Raw genomic sequence first — 18,980 nt, 5'->3', positions numbered from 1 at the left:
GCTAAAATCAATGTGCCAGCCACGTTGTTCTTTCTGAAGGCTCTGGGAAAGAATCTACTTCAAAGTTCATTCAGGTTGCTGCCTGAGTTCAGATTCTTGAGGTTGTGGGGCTGAGGTCCTTGTTTCTTTGCTGGCTGGCCATGGGGACTCACTCTTAACCTTTGAAAACTACTTACTCTGAGGTTCTTGTCACATGACTCCATCATGAAAGCCAGATTTATTCTCACATTGAATCCTTCTCACACTTTGCACCTAACTTCCTCTGTCTCTGATCTCTCACCCATACTTAAAGGGCTCATATGATGAGGTCGGCCCACCTGGATTATCTCCCTGTCTTAAGGTTAACTGGTTTGGGACTTCACAGTAGTACTATGTTAGTGTCTGATTGAATAACGGGATGTTACACAGGGGCTGGGAATCTTGATACTCATCTTAGAGGGCTCATATGATGAGGTCGGCCCACCTGGATTATCTCCCTGTCTTAAGGTTAACTGGTTTGGGACTTCACAGTAGTACCTATGTTAGTGTTTGATTGAATAACGGGATGTTACACAGGGGCTGGGAATCTTGATACTCATCTTAGAATTCTGCCTACCACAGGTCCTATACAATATGACACGAGATAAAGCAATCAATAAATATAAATTACTAGAATATTATTGTTTAGGTCTGTGGGCTCCAGATAATTCAATAGCTTACTCTTTAAAAGTAATCTTAATTGGCGTTTGCCTCATTCAACTTCATGTAGTCAGTGATCACTAATAGTTTATCAGAAACAGTGCAAACATGCATTTCAAGCACTGTAAAGGAAGAGAGCTTTTAGTGCCCACGATGGGTTCCCAAAAGCCTGCATTTTATCCCACTCTGCTCCTCTGAGGTATTACTGTCCCTATTATCTAAAGAGAGGCCCAAATTGTTTAATCAATCAGTTGGCATTGATTTCCATCCCAAAATCTTATAAATGCAGAAGTTCACTGCCAATGTTAACTAGTATTCACACAACAAATAAAAAAATACATTTAAAAAGGGGAAGAGCACAAGAGCTAGCTTGAAATGCTTCCCAAAGGCTAAATTTGGGATCATTTGTACAACAAAATAATGATAGTAATGAATTATAACATATAGAATAAATTATATACCCATTTATAATTGAATAAAGAAATGAGAGTGAAAGGAAAGCTCTCAGTAGAATTCAAATACATGTAAAAGGAATGATAGAAGTAGAAAAGTACCATTTGACATATACGAGCAACAAGTATTTCAGGCAGAATCATCAGCAAATCTTAAAATTTGTGGGCAGAATAATGAGAAATGGGTATTTACATAGTCTCAAAGTATCTTTCCAGAATATAATTATTAATTATAAAGAAGAAAATAGTAACCATACAACAGAAAAACATAGCAGACACCTCATTAATCAAGTAATGTTACAATCCCCAATAAGACAAGTTGACATCCCATGCCTCCCGATGTGATACACTGAGGATACATCACTTCTATGGGGTTCTTACCAAAGTAATTATGAGAAACATCAGACAAATAAAAATTGAGGACATCCTATAAAATAAGTGAACAGTACTTTTCACAAAGTACAAAGGTCACGAAAGGCAAATTGCGAGGAATTGCTTAAGAAACTAAGGAGATACTACAACTAAATATAATGTGACTCTGTACTGAAATCTGGGCCAGAAAAAAGATATCAGTGAGGTAATAGCAAAATTTTAATGCAGTCTATATTTTGTAGTTTCAAGTTTTTGACACATATCCTTTAAGAGTTGTCTGGTCACTCTTTCCATGTCTCTTCTTCATAGTATAATAGTATTGTTAATTTTCACAATCATATCATGGTAATTAACATGTTACATTAGGAAACCTGAGTAAAGTGTATACAACTTAAAGCAGGGGAAAAAAAACAAAAACCCTACTTTTAAATTCCCATCTCAATTGTCCACAATACATTTTTGCCAAGTTACCTGAGGTATACTTATTAACAACTTTTTTTAAAGAATGGAATTGTTTCAAATCTCTCTCCATGCATACATACCCTAGTTTTACATATTAAACATGTATGTATAAATGTTTGCATAATAAAAAAATACTTATATAAAACCTTTAATATGTTAACATCAAATGGTTTTTGATTTTTGCCTTATGGTTGACACATAGTACTTACAAAAGTTGTCTGAGCTACTCCTTGTATCTCCCATAAGATCTGTCAAAATAACCACCTCCTATCGTTCATTTGGCAAAAATGTCTTTATCATATAATAAATTTTGCATATTCCAATGTTTTACTATTTGATCTCTGCTATGGATCTTTTGTTTACACATCTTTGGAAAAATCTCCTAGCATTGTAAATGTTCCTAGAAAAATTGATGGCATTACCTTCCTCTCAACAGATTAGAATGCCTATTTATTAATTCATGCAATATTTATTTACTATTATGTGACAGGTACGGTTCTGGACACTAGGAGGAGCGGTGAACAAAAATAGACACTTTCTTATCCTCAGATTGGGGACGGGGGGGACCGTGGGGAAGCTTACCATTTTATTTTTTCCCACAGTACTTTAACTGTTTCCCCCATTTGCTAGCTGTCCTTGCTATTTCTTCAATTCCAATTCTTATTCTGAAACTTCTAGTAGCAATTTTAAGTGAAATGAAGTGCTAACTATAGCAAGAACATTTATTCCAATTATTTTTTGTACCTATAAAGGTATTATGAAAATTAAGATAATGCAGGTCAAGTACTTAGAACATCATTTGACAATAAATAGTCTCTCTGAGGTAGACACTATTTATTATTTCTCATTTTACAAGTGATGGATCTGAGGCTTGGAGATGAAAAATAACACACTTAATATTACACAGATAGAAAGTAGCAGTCTAAAACTTTCAACCATGTCTGACTCCAAAGCTTTAACTCTTAACCACAATACTATACGGTTTGCCTCTTGTTCTAGAATATTCTTATTAATGTTAACCCATATTTAAATCCCACAGTACACACAAAACATCGTTTATTTCCCCTTCGCATTGGCATTTATCACCCTTCCTCATTTTTGGATCTTATGTCATTAACAATAAAAAACATAGAAGCAAGGACTACTCAATTACAAAACCAACATTCTGGATGCAAATTAACTTAATCATTGATACTCATATAACTCAAACACAAACTGCTTACTTTATTTAACAATAAAATAGTAAAAACACAATAATTTAGTTGTAACAAAGCCATCAACAGAGCAATAAAAACAAAGCTAATTAAGAGGCATTTCTTCAGTTCAAATGTTTAATCTCCTTTAAACAGGAAAAACTACCATGAGTCTAATGGTTCTCAAACCTGTCTGCACACTAGAGGGATGGGGGCAGGGTAGACATTGGTGCTTAAAAAAATAGCTATACCCAAAGCCCGCATCAGAACTAAATGAAAATCTCTCAAGAGTGGAGCTCTGGCAAAGATGTGTGAAGTGTTGTCAGTGTTGAGAACCTCAAATCTAAAGTAAAAAGCAATAAAACTATGTCCTCAAAGAAATCCAAAACTAAAAAACTTAAAAAAGAAATGCAATAGACTTCTTTCTTCTTATCCTGGGAAAGGGGAAAGGGAAGCACTTTCTCATTTCTCATTGTTCTTTACCCATTTTTGATAACCCAAAGTAGAGTTTAACAAACATTGGATATTGGAAGTTATGCAAACAGGCTACCCAAATTGAAATTCTCACATTACATTTAGAAAGCTCTTTTAAAATAATGTCAGCTTTCAGAATCCCCCACATTTTAAGTTTGCATAGACGTTTAATTCAGCTATTTGTTCAACTAAGAAGAGTCAATAAAGTATACTAGAAAGCATTTTATTATTAACTATAAAATACTCATTTCATGTATCACAAATTAACCTTTTGGTACAGCAAGAAATATCTGTTTCCCATCTATTTCTAAAACTGTTAGAATCCCTTTCTATGTGATTGAGATCTTCAAATTTAGAATCTAAACATAAATTTTCTTTAAGAATGTATACATAAAATACTTCCCCTATAACTGTACTATATCCTTGACAAATCCTTCTAGGAGTTTTTGTAGCGACTGCAGGTTTTTATCTTTAAAAAAACTTTTCCTCATTTTTCAGGTTTAGGAATGAAATCACATCAAGTATGGAAAATAACTTTTTCCCTTAGGAATACATAAATTCACTTAGAGATGTCTCCTCAAATTCAGAAAAGCCCATTTCTTCAAGCTCCTCTGTCAAGACTCCATGTCAATCTCAACTACTTCACTCTTGCCCTGAAGCCTTGCTTCTGTCAGGTTGTCTTCATTTACATCTTCAATGTCTGCCAGATCAATAGGTGGTAAAGGATTCCTCCAGTACTGGAAGGTATTATACTGCCAAAATTCTTCATTGAGCTTTAGGGAAATAAGAGAAAAATGAAAGTATATCGAGGTTTAAAAAAATTAAATTTTTCAGGAAATGATTTTTTTTTGTTTTAAAAGCAAACTCACATAAGATTTTGCAGTCTTTGTATATTCAAAAAACACACATTTTTAATTCTGTCTAAAGTACTTCCTAGACTCAGTCAAATCTGTGCATTTTCGTATTCGTGGACTTATGTGGCATTTATCCCATATATGTGGGATTTAAAGTATTTCTTGTTAGTAGTTTAAATTTAAAAATTCCCTTCAAGATTATCTCTTTCAGGTGAACACACTGTTTATGTGTGTGTGTGTATATATATATATATATATATATATATATGCCTTACTGTTAAAGTGTACAGGTGAAATTTACTAATTTCATTAACCAATATCATCATAAAAAAATTAATTTTTTTAAAAAAGAAATTTAAATAACAAAAAAAAGTTTCTCTTTTGACAAATTTTCTTCCATTTTCAACCAAAGGCAATGTCTGAAAAGTCTTAAAATGTTTTATCTTAAAACTTATTTTTGGTCCTTTTCCTGAGATTTAGTATTTTAAGGAGTTGACTACATAGGCTTAAATATTTTCATCACCTTCTAAAAAGTATTTGGATATACAAATGGAAAATAGCAAAAAAATCTTAAACTTATCATTTTATTAAAATATCATTAAGTGTAAGGCATGACTTAAGTCAATATATCAAAACTGATAAATCCAAGTGAATGTTAGCCTCCTAAAAATTCAACAGCTTACTTTGAATGACTACAAAATTGTTTTATGAAACTAAGAAGCTCATGTTTCAATTACGTTCAAAATTAGCTCAGTTTCTAAAGCATCCCCAAAATACTTGGTGGAAAGGAAGCATCAATGGAATTACATACAGGTTCCCAAGATGTTCGTTTCGAAGGTTAATACCCTTCCCAGGTGGATATCTATGTATCTGTATCTATTCTACTATGTTGTGTTCTTATGTTAGGTTCATACTTACTAGAGCAGGATTATCCAAGAGAAATATAATGGGAGCCACATTTGTAATTTAAAATTTTCTATTAACAACAGTAAAGAAGTAAAAGAAAAAAAAAGTGTAAAATCTTATTTTTTTTGACCTAATATATCCAAACTATTATTTCAACATTCAGTTAATATTCAGATGTTTTACATTCTTTTTGTCATACCAAGCCAGTTTTCAAAATCTGTCAGGTATTTTACATCCAGCACTATTAAGACTAGCCACATTTCAATGCTCAATAGCTGCATGTGGCTACTTTACTAAAGAGAACAGGTTTCTAAGAAAATCTCATTAAGAAGTTTATTCAGTGTCTTAGACACTACGGTTTAGAGAATTAGGGGGTCTCTGTGGAATTTAACATTGGGATAAAAATGTAATAATTCAAAGGATGTCCTGAAAATTTCATTTTGATAAGCAAATAGTTAAAAACAGGGATCTATTTCTTTGCCTACTGGAAAAAATTTATTGTTCAAATTACCTATTTATAAACATGGGCCAAGGGAAGATGCTTTAATTATGTCAGTATAATCCAGCAGCTAAGAGCACAAAGTCTTCCTCCAGACAGACCTGGGTTTGCACACTAACTTCACCAACAGTGATCTTGACCCGTTTCCTAATTGGTAAAACATAGAGAACTCTTGCATATTAAGGTTTAGCACTGCAACTGCTCATTACTGCTAGGTATTATATCCCCCAAAAGCCTATGAATCATTAATCACTTTCTAACTTTGTTTGTTGCTTTTTTTTTTTTTTAACGCCTACAGCACCAAGCCTTCCTAGTAGGTGGTCTCTTATCTAAGTACTAATCAGGCCTGACCCTGCTTAGGTTCCAAGATCAGATGGGATGGGGCATGTTCAGGTGGTATGGCCATAGACTTTTTTGCTTACTTTTTATTAAAAATATCTAACAGTAAAGGTCAACACTAGAGCAATGAATCTGCATAAAGTGACACTAACATGAGAAAACATGAATATTTAATAATGTAATGTAAGACTTGGTTTTATTTTAGTTCTCTATTTGAAAATCTGAAACAACTCAAGAAATATTGAGGTTCTAGGACATAAAAAGAGGTACCATTATTCTGCCTAGTTGCATGCTCAATATAGAAAAGGCATATTTGAGAAAATTTTTCGAGAGAGAGAGAGAGAGAGAGAACAGGAGACTGGTCTTGAAAAAAGAAACCCCCAAAGCCAAGTTTGTTTCTTGCCATGAGCTTGTAGTGACTACAAGCAGCAGAGAACTGCCAGATGGAGTCTCTGCTGTGGTAGACACAGGTTATGTCTAGAAGATTCCAAGCAAATGTCTGTCAGTCTACTAAAAAATTCTTCTTTGCCTAACTGCCATTTCTATATTTCCCTCTTACCAATTTGTGGCATAATGCAGATATTTTGGTAAAAAGAAAAGCCTATGCATGGATGGGGTCTGTCTGAAAAGGTAAGTTTTAAAACTACGCAATGTTTATCTCACATATCAAATAGATCCGGATGACATCAGTTTTTTTTTTTTTTCAAAACATAAGTGTTATGGTTCAGTTTTAAGCAAGCTGATTTTGAATATCTAAAAGCAATCTGAATAAAAGAACAAACAAAACAGAAACAGACTGATAGAACTGATGGTTGCCAGATGGGAGGGGCTTTGGGAGGCTGGATAAAAAAGATAAAGAGATTAAGAAAATCAAATTGGTAGTTATGACACAGTCAAGGGGATATAAAGTACAGTATATGGCATACAGTCAATAATATTGTAATACCTATATCTAGTGCCAGGTGGGTACTAGATTAATGGGGGAGGAGGATCACTCTGTCCATAAACGTCTCCCTACTATGCTGTAGACCACGTCTCCCTACTATGCTGTAGACCTGAAACTAAGTACCGAATGTCGACTGTAATTGAAAATAAAAACAAATTAAAGTAATTTGAAGAAAAAAGTCTAAATAAGGCATATGCCTCCTAAATTCCAAGAAAACTGGGGGCAGAAATATTGTTTATAATTTTAAATTTATTTAATTAGTTTCAAGTATACAGTACATTGGTTAGACATCTATTTAGTTCATAAAATGATCCCAATTGCTCCCTTCCTCTCCTGATCCTCCACCTCACCAACATATTAACGCTAACTGTATTCCCTACGCCATGCTCCCCATCCCCGTGATCAGCTCCTTTTTTAACCCTTCACCCCATTCTCCCAGTCCCCCAACCCCCCTCCCCTCTGTCCATCACAAACTATCCACTATATTTGAATCTGTTTTTGATTAGTTTGTTCTTTTTATTCCTTAGATTCTGCATGTAAGTGAAATCATACACTGTTTTATCTTTCTCTGACTTAAATACCTTCTAGGTCCATCCAAGCAATATCTTTTTCTATCCCTAGTTTCTGATTTCATCTGGAAATGCTCATGAGTATGTGTGAAGGATAACTTCTCACAACCACAGGAAAACATCTTTCCTAACTATAAAATTCTCATCTTATTGGGTTTTTCCACCAAGAACAAGTCATGCCAAAGGAAGCTCAAAAATTTTTTTTTGCAAGGTTATTTCACAAACTCTGCATAAGCCACTTAGGACAATGGAGAGATGTGGAGTGGATGCTATGATGTAGTGCTTGAAGAGAATCTGGTGACTTCTGGACCCTACGTTTGGGTCTTCTATCCCCAAAGCTCCTAGTAAGTCAACAAAGAACTGCCAAAAAGCAGTCTGAATTTCTAAATCTAGACCAAAGCCGTTCAAAAAATATATAATGCCAGCCACAAACATAATTGTAAATTTTCTAGTGGCTACATTAAAAAAGTAAAAGAAACAGGTGAAGTAAATTTTAATCTATTTTATTCAATCCAATACCTCCGAGTTATTTCAACGTGTAATCAACAAAAAAATGTTAAGGCTTTCGAAAACTAGTGTGTATTTTACACTTACGCTACTTCCCAATTTGGACTAGGCACATTTCAAGGGTTCAGCTGTCTCACGTGGCTAGTGGCTGCAATACTGAACAGCACAGATCTAGACAAAACAGATCTAATGTGCAGAGATGGGGCAGGCTCACTTCCCAAGGAATTGGAACTCTCCAAAGAGCCTCATATATGCTTTACCTTAGGACCCAAATTAATTTTCAACAATAACCCTTTTCTTAGGATCATGTTTAACACTGTGAGTTAAAATGCCTTTTCCCAAGATATAGAAAAGCATTTCCTCTCTACAAAGGAGCTGTATCATGCGTAAAGGACGTCCAAGTTAATTGATGACTACCACACTAGTCATCTCTTCAGAAGGAAATCACAAATTGTACGAAAATTATCGTTAAACAAAAGAGAAAGCATGCTACACCTTTCTCAGATGGCCGTAACTGAGCTGAACCTGTGGTGGTTCACAAAGTGTTCACCAAGCTCTAGTCTGTCCTGATCTACGCTCCCACTTCCCTCCCACATAACGGGCAGTTGAAGCTGCAAGGCCATGTCTACCACACCCGACAGTCAGTTTCTCCTACCAAAACGAACCGCTTTCAGCCCGTCGGACTCTCCCAAACCGCTGCCAAGGGTGGGCTCTGGGGCACTCTCAGTACTGCCTTGAGGTCGGCATCAGTTCCTGAAGCGGGGAGCCCGGCTTTTTAGCTTTGGGGGCGTCTTGACAAACCGGTATGGAGAGGTTCTATCTGCTCCACCCGGAGGGCGTAGTGCCCAGGGAAAGGGAAACCCCAACCGCCCCTGCAGCGCCCATCCCGCCCCTAGCCCCTACCTGGAGCGGTGCGGTCCCCCAGTCTCTCCGCTGGGACTCTACGCGCCCCGCCCCGTCGTCGCCACCGCCCCGCGGGGGCAGGGCGCCCCGGGACTCCTCCCCCGGCCCACTGGGCCGCTCGGACGGCTGAAGCAGCGACGGCTCGCCGGTCTCTAAGCCGCGATCCTCACACTCCACGCCGCCGGGGACGCTGATGTCCCCGCTGTCGCGGCGCTTGCTGGGCGAAGCCGCAGGCTCAGTCATAGCCCCCGAATCGATTCTGCGCTTTCGGGGCAACTCCGGGACGCCGAGAAGCTGCCCAGGATGCGAAGCCCCCGGCGGCGGGGTCCAGAAAGGCGGCGGCGGCTCCTCCGGAAAGTCGCAGAGTAGGAGCCGCTTCCAAGGCACATGGAACGTCAGCGGCTCGGCCGCACGCCGCTTGGCCATGGGCCCCAGAGGTTCGGGCGGAGCCCGCCTGGCGCGGGAGGCCGAGCGCCGATAGCTGCGGAGGTGTAGGGCGGGGGCACGCGACGGAGGGCGAGGACTCAGTTGGGCGAGGCGGCGGGAGGAAGGTGGGAAGGGCGCCCTGGAGGGGGCGGGGCGGCCAGGTCCCCACAGCCCTCGCGTGCCGTCCTCACCGCGGCGGAGGTACAGCCGGACGTTAGGCAGCAACCGCGAAGCGGCGGAGATTCGAACCTGCGCACAAACGTGCGATCGCACACTCGCGCCGGTCAGGCGGCGTTGCTGGTTGGTGGAGGCTCGCGGGGCGGACTCCCGAGCGCCCCCGCGGCCGGAAGTGCGCACTCCGGGGGAAGGCGGGAAAGCCGCGGCGGGTTTATTAAAGGCCCAGTAGAGATTCCCACAGAGGGCGTGACCTTGTCTCCTTGGGTGGGGAAGGGATTGTGCAAATCCCGCGCTCGTCAAAAACGGTTTAGGCTTAAGCCTTTAAAATCTATATGTTAATATTCCCTTCCTCGAGTCAGTGGCCCTGGGGACATCTCCAGGACGGTAAAACACTATTACAGAATCTTAAACTCGTGTTAAAAAGGTCTAGCACTACGCTAAGTGATTATTCGAGACTGCCGAATGGGAGTCGGGACTGAGGGAAGTAACTAAAACCAACAGAGAGAAACAAAGAGAAAAAAAAAAACTCAACGAATTGTATGTTTTGCAGTGGCTGCTGTGGAAAGTGAAGTAGGCACCAAATTCCTGGAAGATCTGATTAAAAATTCATTGACGAAGTTGCAGAGATGTGCAGCGCCTCCAAAATAGCTCATCCAAAAGCCAACCCTGGGGCACAGCTCTCTCTTTTCCAGCTGAAATCTAAACTTGTTTGGCTCTTAAATTATGTGGGAAGCGCATAGAGTTCCCTGCTTACTCTGTGCGGTGGATCAGAAGTGAGTTTCCAAGACCTTAGAGCAAAATTGTGATGTAAAGCAGAGTACGGAGGGGATAACAATAGTGTATTGACTGTTACTTATATTTTAATATTTGATAGAGACTAACAAAGTGAACAAAAATGTGAGGAAGAAAAGTATATGTAAATCTTAAAATGAGAAACTGCTATTATCTAGAGAAAAAGTGTGCAAGGAAGATAATTGTACTGTAACTGGTAGGTACTACTTATGTGTTAATTACCCGTCAACCCTACACTTCAAATTTGTGAGAGAGGGCAACAACAGTACTTACGGAGCACAGAAATATAATTAACAATAGTTTTTCTGTATATTTCCATTCCCTTTTGTTTGAAGTTGATAACTCATCTGTCTCAGTTTGCCATTTTCAAACCAGTGACATAGATCAGACAAAATCTTAATTTTATTTGAACGGTTGTGTTTCCTGCCCCAAAATGATAAAAATGGAGTTTATCAGAGGTTCATTTCTTTGTGGTCTTTACAGACTTTTTTCCCGCCTAAATTGTGAAATTTATCATCTATACAAAACGTTTTATAAAACATATATAATTAAAAGAATGATAGTAATGTATCCAGCATTCAGTTTCAGATATAGAATATTACTAGTTCCGGAACATGGCAAGGTCTCTAGTGATTCCCTTACTGGCACTGCCCTCTTTCCCCAACTCTAGATAATTACTCTTTTGAATTTTGAGTTAACCGTTCTTTTGCTTTTCTTTGTAATTTCCCCATCTATGTATATAGTCCTAAATGACATTTCTACTTTTGCTGTTTTAACAGCTTTATTGAGGCATAATTGATAAAGCTGCTGAAAACATTTGTGTGCAAGGCTTTGTATGGACATAGGATAAACATGTCCATATTTACTTTTCTCTCGGGTAAATATCTAGAATGGCTGGATCATATAGTGGGTGTACATTTAACTTTTTAACAAACTACCAAACTGGTCTCCAAAGTGTTGTAACATTTTAAGTTCCCACCAGCAGTATATGAGAGTTCCAGTTCCTACACATTCTTTCCAACACCTGGTATGGTCAGACTTTAACTTTTGTCTTTAAAATACATATCTCATTGTAGTTATAATTTTAATTTCCTTAATGATTCATGATGGTGAGCATCTTTTAAGTGCTTATTTGCTATCTGTATATATTCAATAAAATGTTCAAATCTTTTGCCCATTTAAAAACTTGGGTTTGCTTTCTTGTTTTTTTATGCATGTAAGTTATTTATATTGAATATAGTATTCTATTATATGAATCTACTCCATTGTCAATAAACATTTGACATTTGAGTTTTTCAGGTTTTTGCAGTACAAATTGTGTGCTTTGAACATACTTGTTCATAATTTCTAAGTCACGTGCAAGAAAATCTATTTTGTGTAGACTGGAATTACTGAATCATAGCATGTTTATCTTCACCTGGACTAGGTGATGCCAAAGTTTTCTAAAGTGCTTTTTACCATTTTATGTTCCTTCTAGCAAAAGATGAGAGATGCCTTTTTTGCCATATTCTTACCAATAAACTTACTATGGTCTGACAAAAGCTGTGTGAAATGGTATTTCATTTTGGTCTCAGTTTGTATTTTCTCAATGAAGTTGAACATCTTTTTATGTTTATGGACATTGCTGGAGTAGTAATGATAGCTCTATTATAAATACTGTCTCCCAGTTTTTATTTTCTCTATGGTATCTTAATTTTAATGTAGTTAAGGTTGTCTTTTCTGGTTTGCACATCTTAACATCTTTTCAGACGTTTAAGAAATCCTTTCTCGAAAAAAAAAAAAAAAAAAAAAACCTTTTCCTGTCCCAAGCTCTAGATACTTTATAGTTTTATATTTTTGCTTCCACATTTAAATATTTCATCCACGTGGAAATGATTTGTGTGTACATGTGGTGCGAATGGACTCAGGTTCATTTTTCTTTCCCATATGGAATAACTACTTTTCTCAGCATCATGTATTGAATAGTTGTCCATTTCTCACTGCAGTGCAGTACCTGTCTTGTCCTAAGTCAAGTTTTAGAAAATACACCAATTGTTCAGCAGCTCTCTGTTCAGTTTGGTTTGTTTGGTATCTTGGGCCGATACAATAGTGTTTTAATTACTATAGCGTTGTAATGAGTCTTGGATATCTGTAGTGCAATCCCCCAACTCTTAGTTATTCTTCAGGAGGGTCTTGACTCTATTTGACCCTTTGCTTTTCCATATTGAGTCCTCTTGTATAACATAATGTTATCCTTTTGGAATTTTGATTGTAACTGCATTGAAACTACAGACCAATTTGGGGAGAATTGTCATCTTCCCAATATAGAACACACTTCCTATTAAACTATTATATAGCTCTCTAGATATTTTAAAATCTTTCAATAAAGTTTTATAACTCAATATAGTTTATTTTTATAATTAAGTTTTTCAGTTACAGTTGACATTCAATATATTAGTGTTAAGGAATTTATATACCTTTTGTTTATTCTTAGGCACTTCAGTTTTTGTAAATAGCACCTCTTTTTTTTTTTTTTTTAAACATTTTCTGAGTTATTGTTGCTGCTCTTGGGCTCTTTAAAAAGTCTTGTTAGTGGAACTTGAAATTAGTTTACCTCAAGTTGTAAACAGTACCAGATATACTTCAAGGAACTTGTCCATTTCATTCACGTCAAATTTGTTGACATATTTTCTGATTTTCTGCTTCATTGATTTCTACTTCATTTGGGTTTACTTTTCTTCTAGAGACCCTAAAGGCCATTGATTTTAGTCTTCATATATAAACATTTAAAGCTATAAATTTCTGTGTGTCACTGCTTTAGCTGCAACCCACCAATTTTGTTACGTTGTTTCATTATCTTGCAGTTTGAAATACTTAGTAATTTCCCTGGTGATTCCATTTTTGACTTTGGATCATTTAAATGTGTTAATTTTCCCAAATACCAGGTTTCCCTAGATATCTTATTGATTTCTAATTCGATTCCATCTTCATTTAATTCATGCTCTGTAATTTTATTTTAATCCTTTCAATATTGAGACTTGTTTTATGATCCAGCATGTGAGTTATCATGGTGCATGTACCACATACACTTAAAAAAAAAAGTGTTTTCTGCAGGTGTTAAATATAGTGCTCTATAAATGTCAGACTAAGATGGTTGTCTGTTTTTCAGGTCATATATGTTATTACTCATTTTTTTTTCCCCCAATCTATTAATTGCTGAGAAGCATAGTTAAAATATCCAACTTATAATGGTGAAGTTTTCTGCTTCTCCTTTTAGTTCCATCAATTTTGGTTTATGTATTCTGAAACTCCATTATTAGGTTTAAACATATTATGATTGTTACATCTCTATTAACCCTTTCATATCTCTATCTTTGGTAATGCCATTCATTTTGAAATCATCCTAATTTGATAATATGAAGAGCCATTCCAGCCCTCTTATGCTTACCATTTGCAGTCTTTCTCCATTTGTTTACTTCAGTCTAACTCTGTCTTTATGTTTCATCTCTTTAAGACAACATACACAGAATAATTGGGTCTTGCTTTTTCTGACATTCTCCTACTCACTTACATATGCTCAGAGCACCCTGTACCTATCCTTTACAATGGTTACCTTAATTCTTAACAATTATGTACTTGCTTACTTAATACCTTTCCTCTGCTATATAAGCTCTGTGATGGGGAGGATGGTATCTGTTTAGTCAACCTCTGCATCACCACCAAGACCAAGTCTGCTGCCTGACACAATGCAGAGTGTCAACAAATACTGTGGAATGAATAAAGAAGTAAAGAGCACACAGTAAATAGTGAGGCTGGGGTACTAGCCAGGTCTATCTTCCTCCATTTTATTTCATCCTCAATCCCAGGCTGTCTGTGATGGTAAAGAGCCTCCCACCAAAAAAAAAAAAAAAAAACAAAAAAAAACAAAAAAAAAAAAAATGCATTTTTCAAACGACTTTAGTACAATTTTCACAAAATAGATTAGTCATCATTAGAATGTTTAATAGGTTGTGTTGGTGAACATATGGAAAAACCAGATACTCTTCTTGTTTTAGTGTTTTAAAGTGTAACCTTTTAAGAGGCTTCTGGCACCATCCGCGCAATTTTAAAAATGCACATGATATATTTAGCAGTTCTACATAAAGTATACATTCCTAGCAGTTCTTGGAATGCATACTCTACCTATAGTACTGACAATGGACACAGAAGTATGTACAGAACTATTCACTGAAATTTAATGCTACATAGCAAAAGATTGAAAACAATGTAAAATACATTAAATGCTGTGTGGCTTTTATTAAATGAAGTAAATTTATGTGTATGGATATAGAATTAGCAAAACATAAATCAAAAAATCAAGGTGCACAATATTTCTAGGCCACAAATATATTAAAAAGCAGAGGATACATATATATGTTTGTGTGTATGTGCATTACCTTTTGGTATTGCACAGATGTTCCTGGGAGGACACTTAACAACAGTCAGGGTAGGATACTGAGGAATGTGGGCAGAGAGAATATGGAACACAATTTTGGACTACTTCAGATAATCTTAGTGTCACTGATGTCTTGTGTGAGTTAGAAGCTTCTTTACTACAGGCCAACACTTAGAATTTCTGGCTTCCATTATCTTCTTTTGGGAGACAATTTTCCATGGGTCTTTTGCATTTCAGCATATTGTGTAAGCAAACACCGGCTGCCTTTATTTTGGATTACCTTTACAAGGATGTGTATATAGTGGACAGGCTTGGAAGATTACAGTGTTTCCCTCCGGAGCTAAGGGCAGGTCTGCTCACTGTCCAATATATCTTCTAGTAGGGCAAAAAGTCAGGCACATTTACTGTTTGCCCATTGTAAAAGATTAAGTTTTCCTAAACTCAAGGATCTTCTCCTGTAACATAATCCAGTGCTTGTTTAGGCATCACTAGCACTCTGTGTGTCATTCTGAGAGGGTTGGGCCTCAGGGAACTGGAACAAAATTAATATTCCGGCTACTGCTATTGCTGTAATAAACTTCTTTCACTTTGCTGTAGTTCTGTGTCTTCTGCTACCATTCCTGAAATTCGCAGACCAAATCCTCAGGTAAAGTGACACACAGTAAGGCATGGGATCTGGCCTCACCAACAGCTTGAGCCAGATGGCACTATCTTTTAGCATAGAGTTATCTCTCCCGGAACAAACTGTGACAAGTAGATAAACTCTCATTCTCTCCTTCTGGTAAACTGTTCTGTTTTTCTTTCCAGACTATCCAGAAATATCCCCATGTAGCCAAGTGGCTATATCTCTTTTGTGAAAGCAGTAGTTGGCTTGGTAACAAATACTTTATATTTTCTTCTTCATTCTGTGCTCCTTCATATTCTAAAAACCATTATTTTTCTTAAGCCTATCAGATCTGATGTTGCAAGGCAATTAACTAAACTGAATAATAAAAAGGGATTAGCCTCTCCAAGGAGAGATGGGACACACAACTTTTTCACATTTGGGAGAGCACAGGGAAGTGGCTGCTTTATAGGTGCAAAGAAGAAATCTGAAAAAAGTTTACATTCTTGGTAATTGTGAATTAGCATCTTAGTTTGGAATAGCTGGGAGTCCCAGACACGAGAGATGTTTGCACTCACTCATAAGCTTTTTCCATGATCTTCCATTGGGGGAAAGATTTGGGGCAGGGTGGGAGACTGGAGAGAGCCCCCCTGGAAAGCATACATATGAATTATAGCTGCTGCTGAGGTGGGACAGGCATAAAAGCTCATCTGTTTCCCTGGAACATTCTCTACTGTAAACAAATCTGTATGTCGTTGATAGAGGGTCAGTAAACATTCTCCCAGGGAGACACTGCTTATGGGGGAGGAATAAAAGCAAATCCACATGCCTCGGGGCTGGGGTAGGAAACCCTCTCATCCCCAGAACAAGGACAAGAGCCTTGAAGGAAAATTAGAAGGAAAAATATGCATTTGGGGAATGGAAGCAAAAGATAATTTGGCTACTAGTATCATCCACTGATACTTCTACTGGAAGAGCAGGAAATTCCTGCTTAAGATCAACCACAAATACATGCAGAAGAGGATAGGAATGCTGGCAAAGGCCCACTGATGAGGTCCAGGGGCACAGAGAGGCTAGATTAAGACAACTTCACTGTCCCTTACCATGAACCTAGCACAGACTAAGGAGAAACAGCAGTCTTCCTCTGGGAGAGAGGCAGGAGCATGGAGCGATAACTCTGGCACAGACATGCAGAGACAGCTGAATACGGGAGATGGAGCAGGAATACCAGGAAAAAACCACTGGCAACCTGTCCTCTACTCTGAGCACAAGGTCACCACAGCTCACAGTGGTGCTCTGCAAATAATAACAAAATGAACTCGAGTTGAGTTCCTTGCAAGATTGATTGAACCTCTCATACCAGCCTAAGTTAAGGAATATATTTCTACCCAGGTAAAATACTGTTTACTTCAGGTTCTGTTTTTCTTTTTCTTTTTTTCTTTTCCTTCCTTCTTTCCTTCCTTCCTCCTTCTCTCCCTCCCTCCCTCTCCTCCTCCTTTTTTTAAAACAAAGTAAATAGAATTCAATGAGACTCAGGAAAAAAGAGGGAAAAAAAATGTCAAGAAATGAGGTGGTTCAGATATTGGAATTTTCTGTTAGGGACTAAAAATCCTGTAATATATTAAAGGATATAACGGAAAAAGTGGATAACTTGCATTGACACATTGGTAATTTCAGCAGAGAGATGAATACTATAAAATAAAAGATAAATGGAAATGCCAGAAATAAAAAAGCATGATATCGAAAATGAAGATGGATAAAAAGGAACTCTTCATTAAGCCTGAAACACAAAGATGGAAAAAAATGAGTAAAACTCAACACAGACAAAACTAAGAAACTAGAAACCACCAGAACAGTTTTTGGGAGTTGTGGGACAATAATGAGTAATCTAATGCATATGTAGTAGAAATCCCAAAAGGAGAAAAAAAAGAGAGAACAGGGGAGAAGAAATATTTAAATAAGTAATGGCAATAGACTTTTTAGAAATAGTAACAAAATATCAAATGACAGATCCAAGAAACAGGATAAATTCCATAAACAAACCATACAAACCTAGACACATCATGGTCAAACTACTGAAAGAGGAATTATTAAAAGCAACCAGAGAAAAAATACATCCAGAGGAACAAAGATAAGAATCACAGCAGAATACTCATGAAAACAATGGAGTGACATCTTTAAAGAAATTTTTAAAAAGTCAACCCAGGGTTCTGTACTCAATAAATAATTCTTTCAGAATAAAGGTAAAATAAAGACGTTTAGACAGACAAAAGCTGAGAGACCTGTAATATAAGAAATGTTAGAAAAAGTTCTTCAGATGCAAGTATAATGCCAGATGGCGATTTGGATGCATGTAAAGAAATGAAGAGTGTTATGTAACAAACTACCCCTAAATCTAGTGGCTTAAAACAACAAACATTTTCTCAGAATCTGAATTAGAAATCAGTTCAACATCAGTTTAGCTCCGTGGTTCAGTGTTGCTCATGTGGTTGCAGTCAAGATGTTGGCTAGGGTTAACATCATCTCACAGCATGACTGGGACTGAAGAATATATTTCCAAGCTCATCCAATTCATATGACTGTTTGGAGGAGGCCTCAGTACTCCATCAAGTGGGATTCTCCATAGGGCTATTTGAACGACCTCATGACATGTCATTTGGCTTCCCATAGTATATGTGTTCTGAGAGAAAAATAGAAGCTATGATGTCTTTATGACCTAGCCTTAGAAATCACATTTCCACCACTGTCTCTTCATTTGAAGGGAGACACTATCACCTACACTTCAAGAAGGAGGGGAATTGGGCTCTCCCAAAGGGAGGAGTATCAAAGAATTTGTGGATATATTTTTAAAGCACCACACACCAGAAATTATAAATTAGATATGTATAATGGAATTGATATATGCCTGTACTTCTCCTTTCCATTAGTGTAACAGTGAGGCTGCCAAAATAGAGAGGCCATGGCCAGGTACCAGAATAGCACCAACTGCTTGTCACTGTCGCCAAATACACCTTTGTACAAAAGGCAGCAATTAATCTGCTACTAAGTTTTTGTTGAAACTGAATGCATGACTCATGGAGGCCTTGTGACTGGTTTGATGTCCCCATCTGGGGGTAGATCAACTTGGACTTTATACCTAACAAGGTGAAAAAAAGCCAACAAGCCTTGCAAGTCAAACAGAAATAGCAAATTCGAGAGTGTAGCTGGCCTGACCCTAACAGCTTTTTGGTGCCATGAAAAAGTGGCAGCTATTTCTTTGCGGGTAAACTTTATAGCTGCTAGCTCAATGGGACTCTTGATTCACAGACACTCCCGTAAACTCCCAGGCATCGATCTCAGATTGCCTAAGTTGAAACCTAATGGGGGGTGGGGTCCAATGGGCTTCTGCCACTGTTCGGCCTCAGTGCCAGCTA

The 18,980-nt window shown here is 37.5% G+C and overlaps 2 protein-coding genes across 4 annotated transcripts in view; both read right to left on the bottom strand.

Moving 5' to 3' along the window:
* TRPM6 (transient receptor potential cation channel subfamily M member 6) overlaps positions 1-9,137 on the bottom strand; it is a 164,414-nt gene extending 155,277 nt beyond the window's left edge. For all 3 annotated transcript variants that reach the window (XM_036238423.1, XM_036238425.1, XM_036238428.1), the window contains exon 1: positions 8,907-9,137. The gene's annotated coding sequence lies outside the window, so the exon portion shown is untranslated. The remainder of the gene's footprint in view (positions 1-8,906) is intronic.
* On the bottom strand, positions 1,709-9,871 carry CUNH9orf40 (chromosome unknown C9orf40 homolog). The gene is made up of 2 exons (XM_016146204.2): positions 9,155-9,871; positions 1,709-4,404 (listed from the first exon to the last, which is right to left on the bottom strand). The coding sequence occupies exons 1-2, from the start codon at positions 9,578-9,580 to the stop codon at positions 4,246-4,248; spliced, it is 585 nt and encodes a 194-aa protein (XP_016001690.1). The 5' UTR covers positions 9,581-9,871; the 3' UTR covers positions 1,709-4,245.
* Between the last annotated feature and the right edge of the window lie 9,109 nt (positions 9,872-18,980).

Source organism: Rousettus aegyptiacus, unplaced genomic scaffold, assembly GCF_014176215.1.
Source record: "Rousettus aegyptiacus isolate mRouAeg1 unplaced genomic scaffold, mRouAeg1.p scaffold_m13_p_3, whole genome shotgun sequence".
NCBI classification, from domain to species: domain Eukaryota; kingdom Metazoa; phylum Chordata; class Mammalia; order Chiroptera; family Pteropodidae; genus Rousettus; species Rousettus aegyptiacus.
The sequence above is the reverse complement of the archived record's forward strand: the minus strand, read 5'-3'. Positions and strand labels throughout refer to the sequence as shown.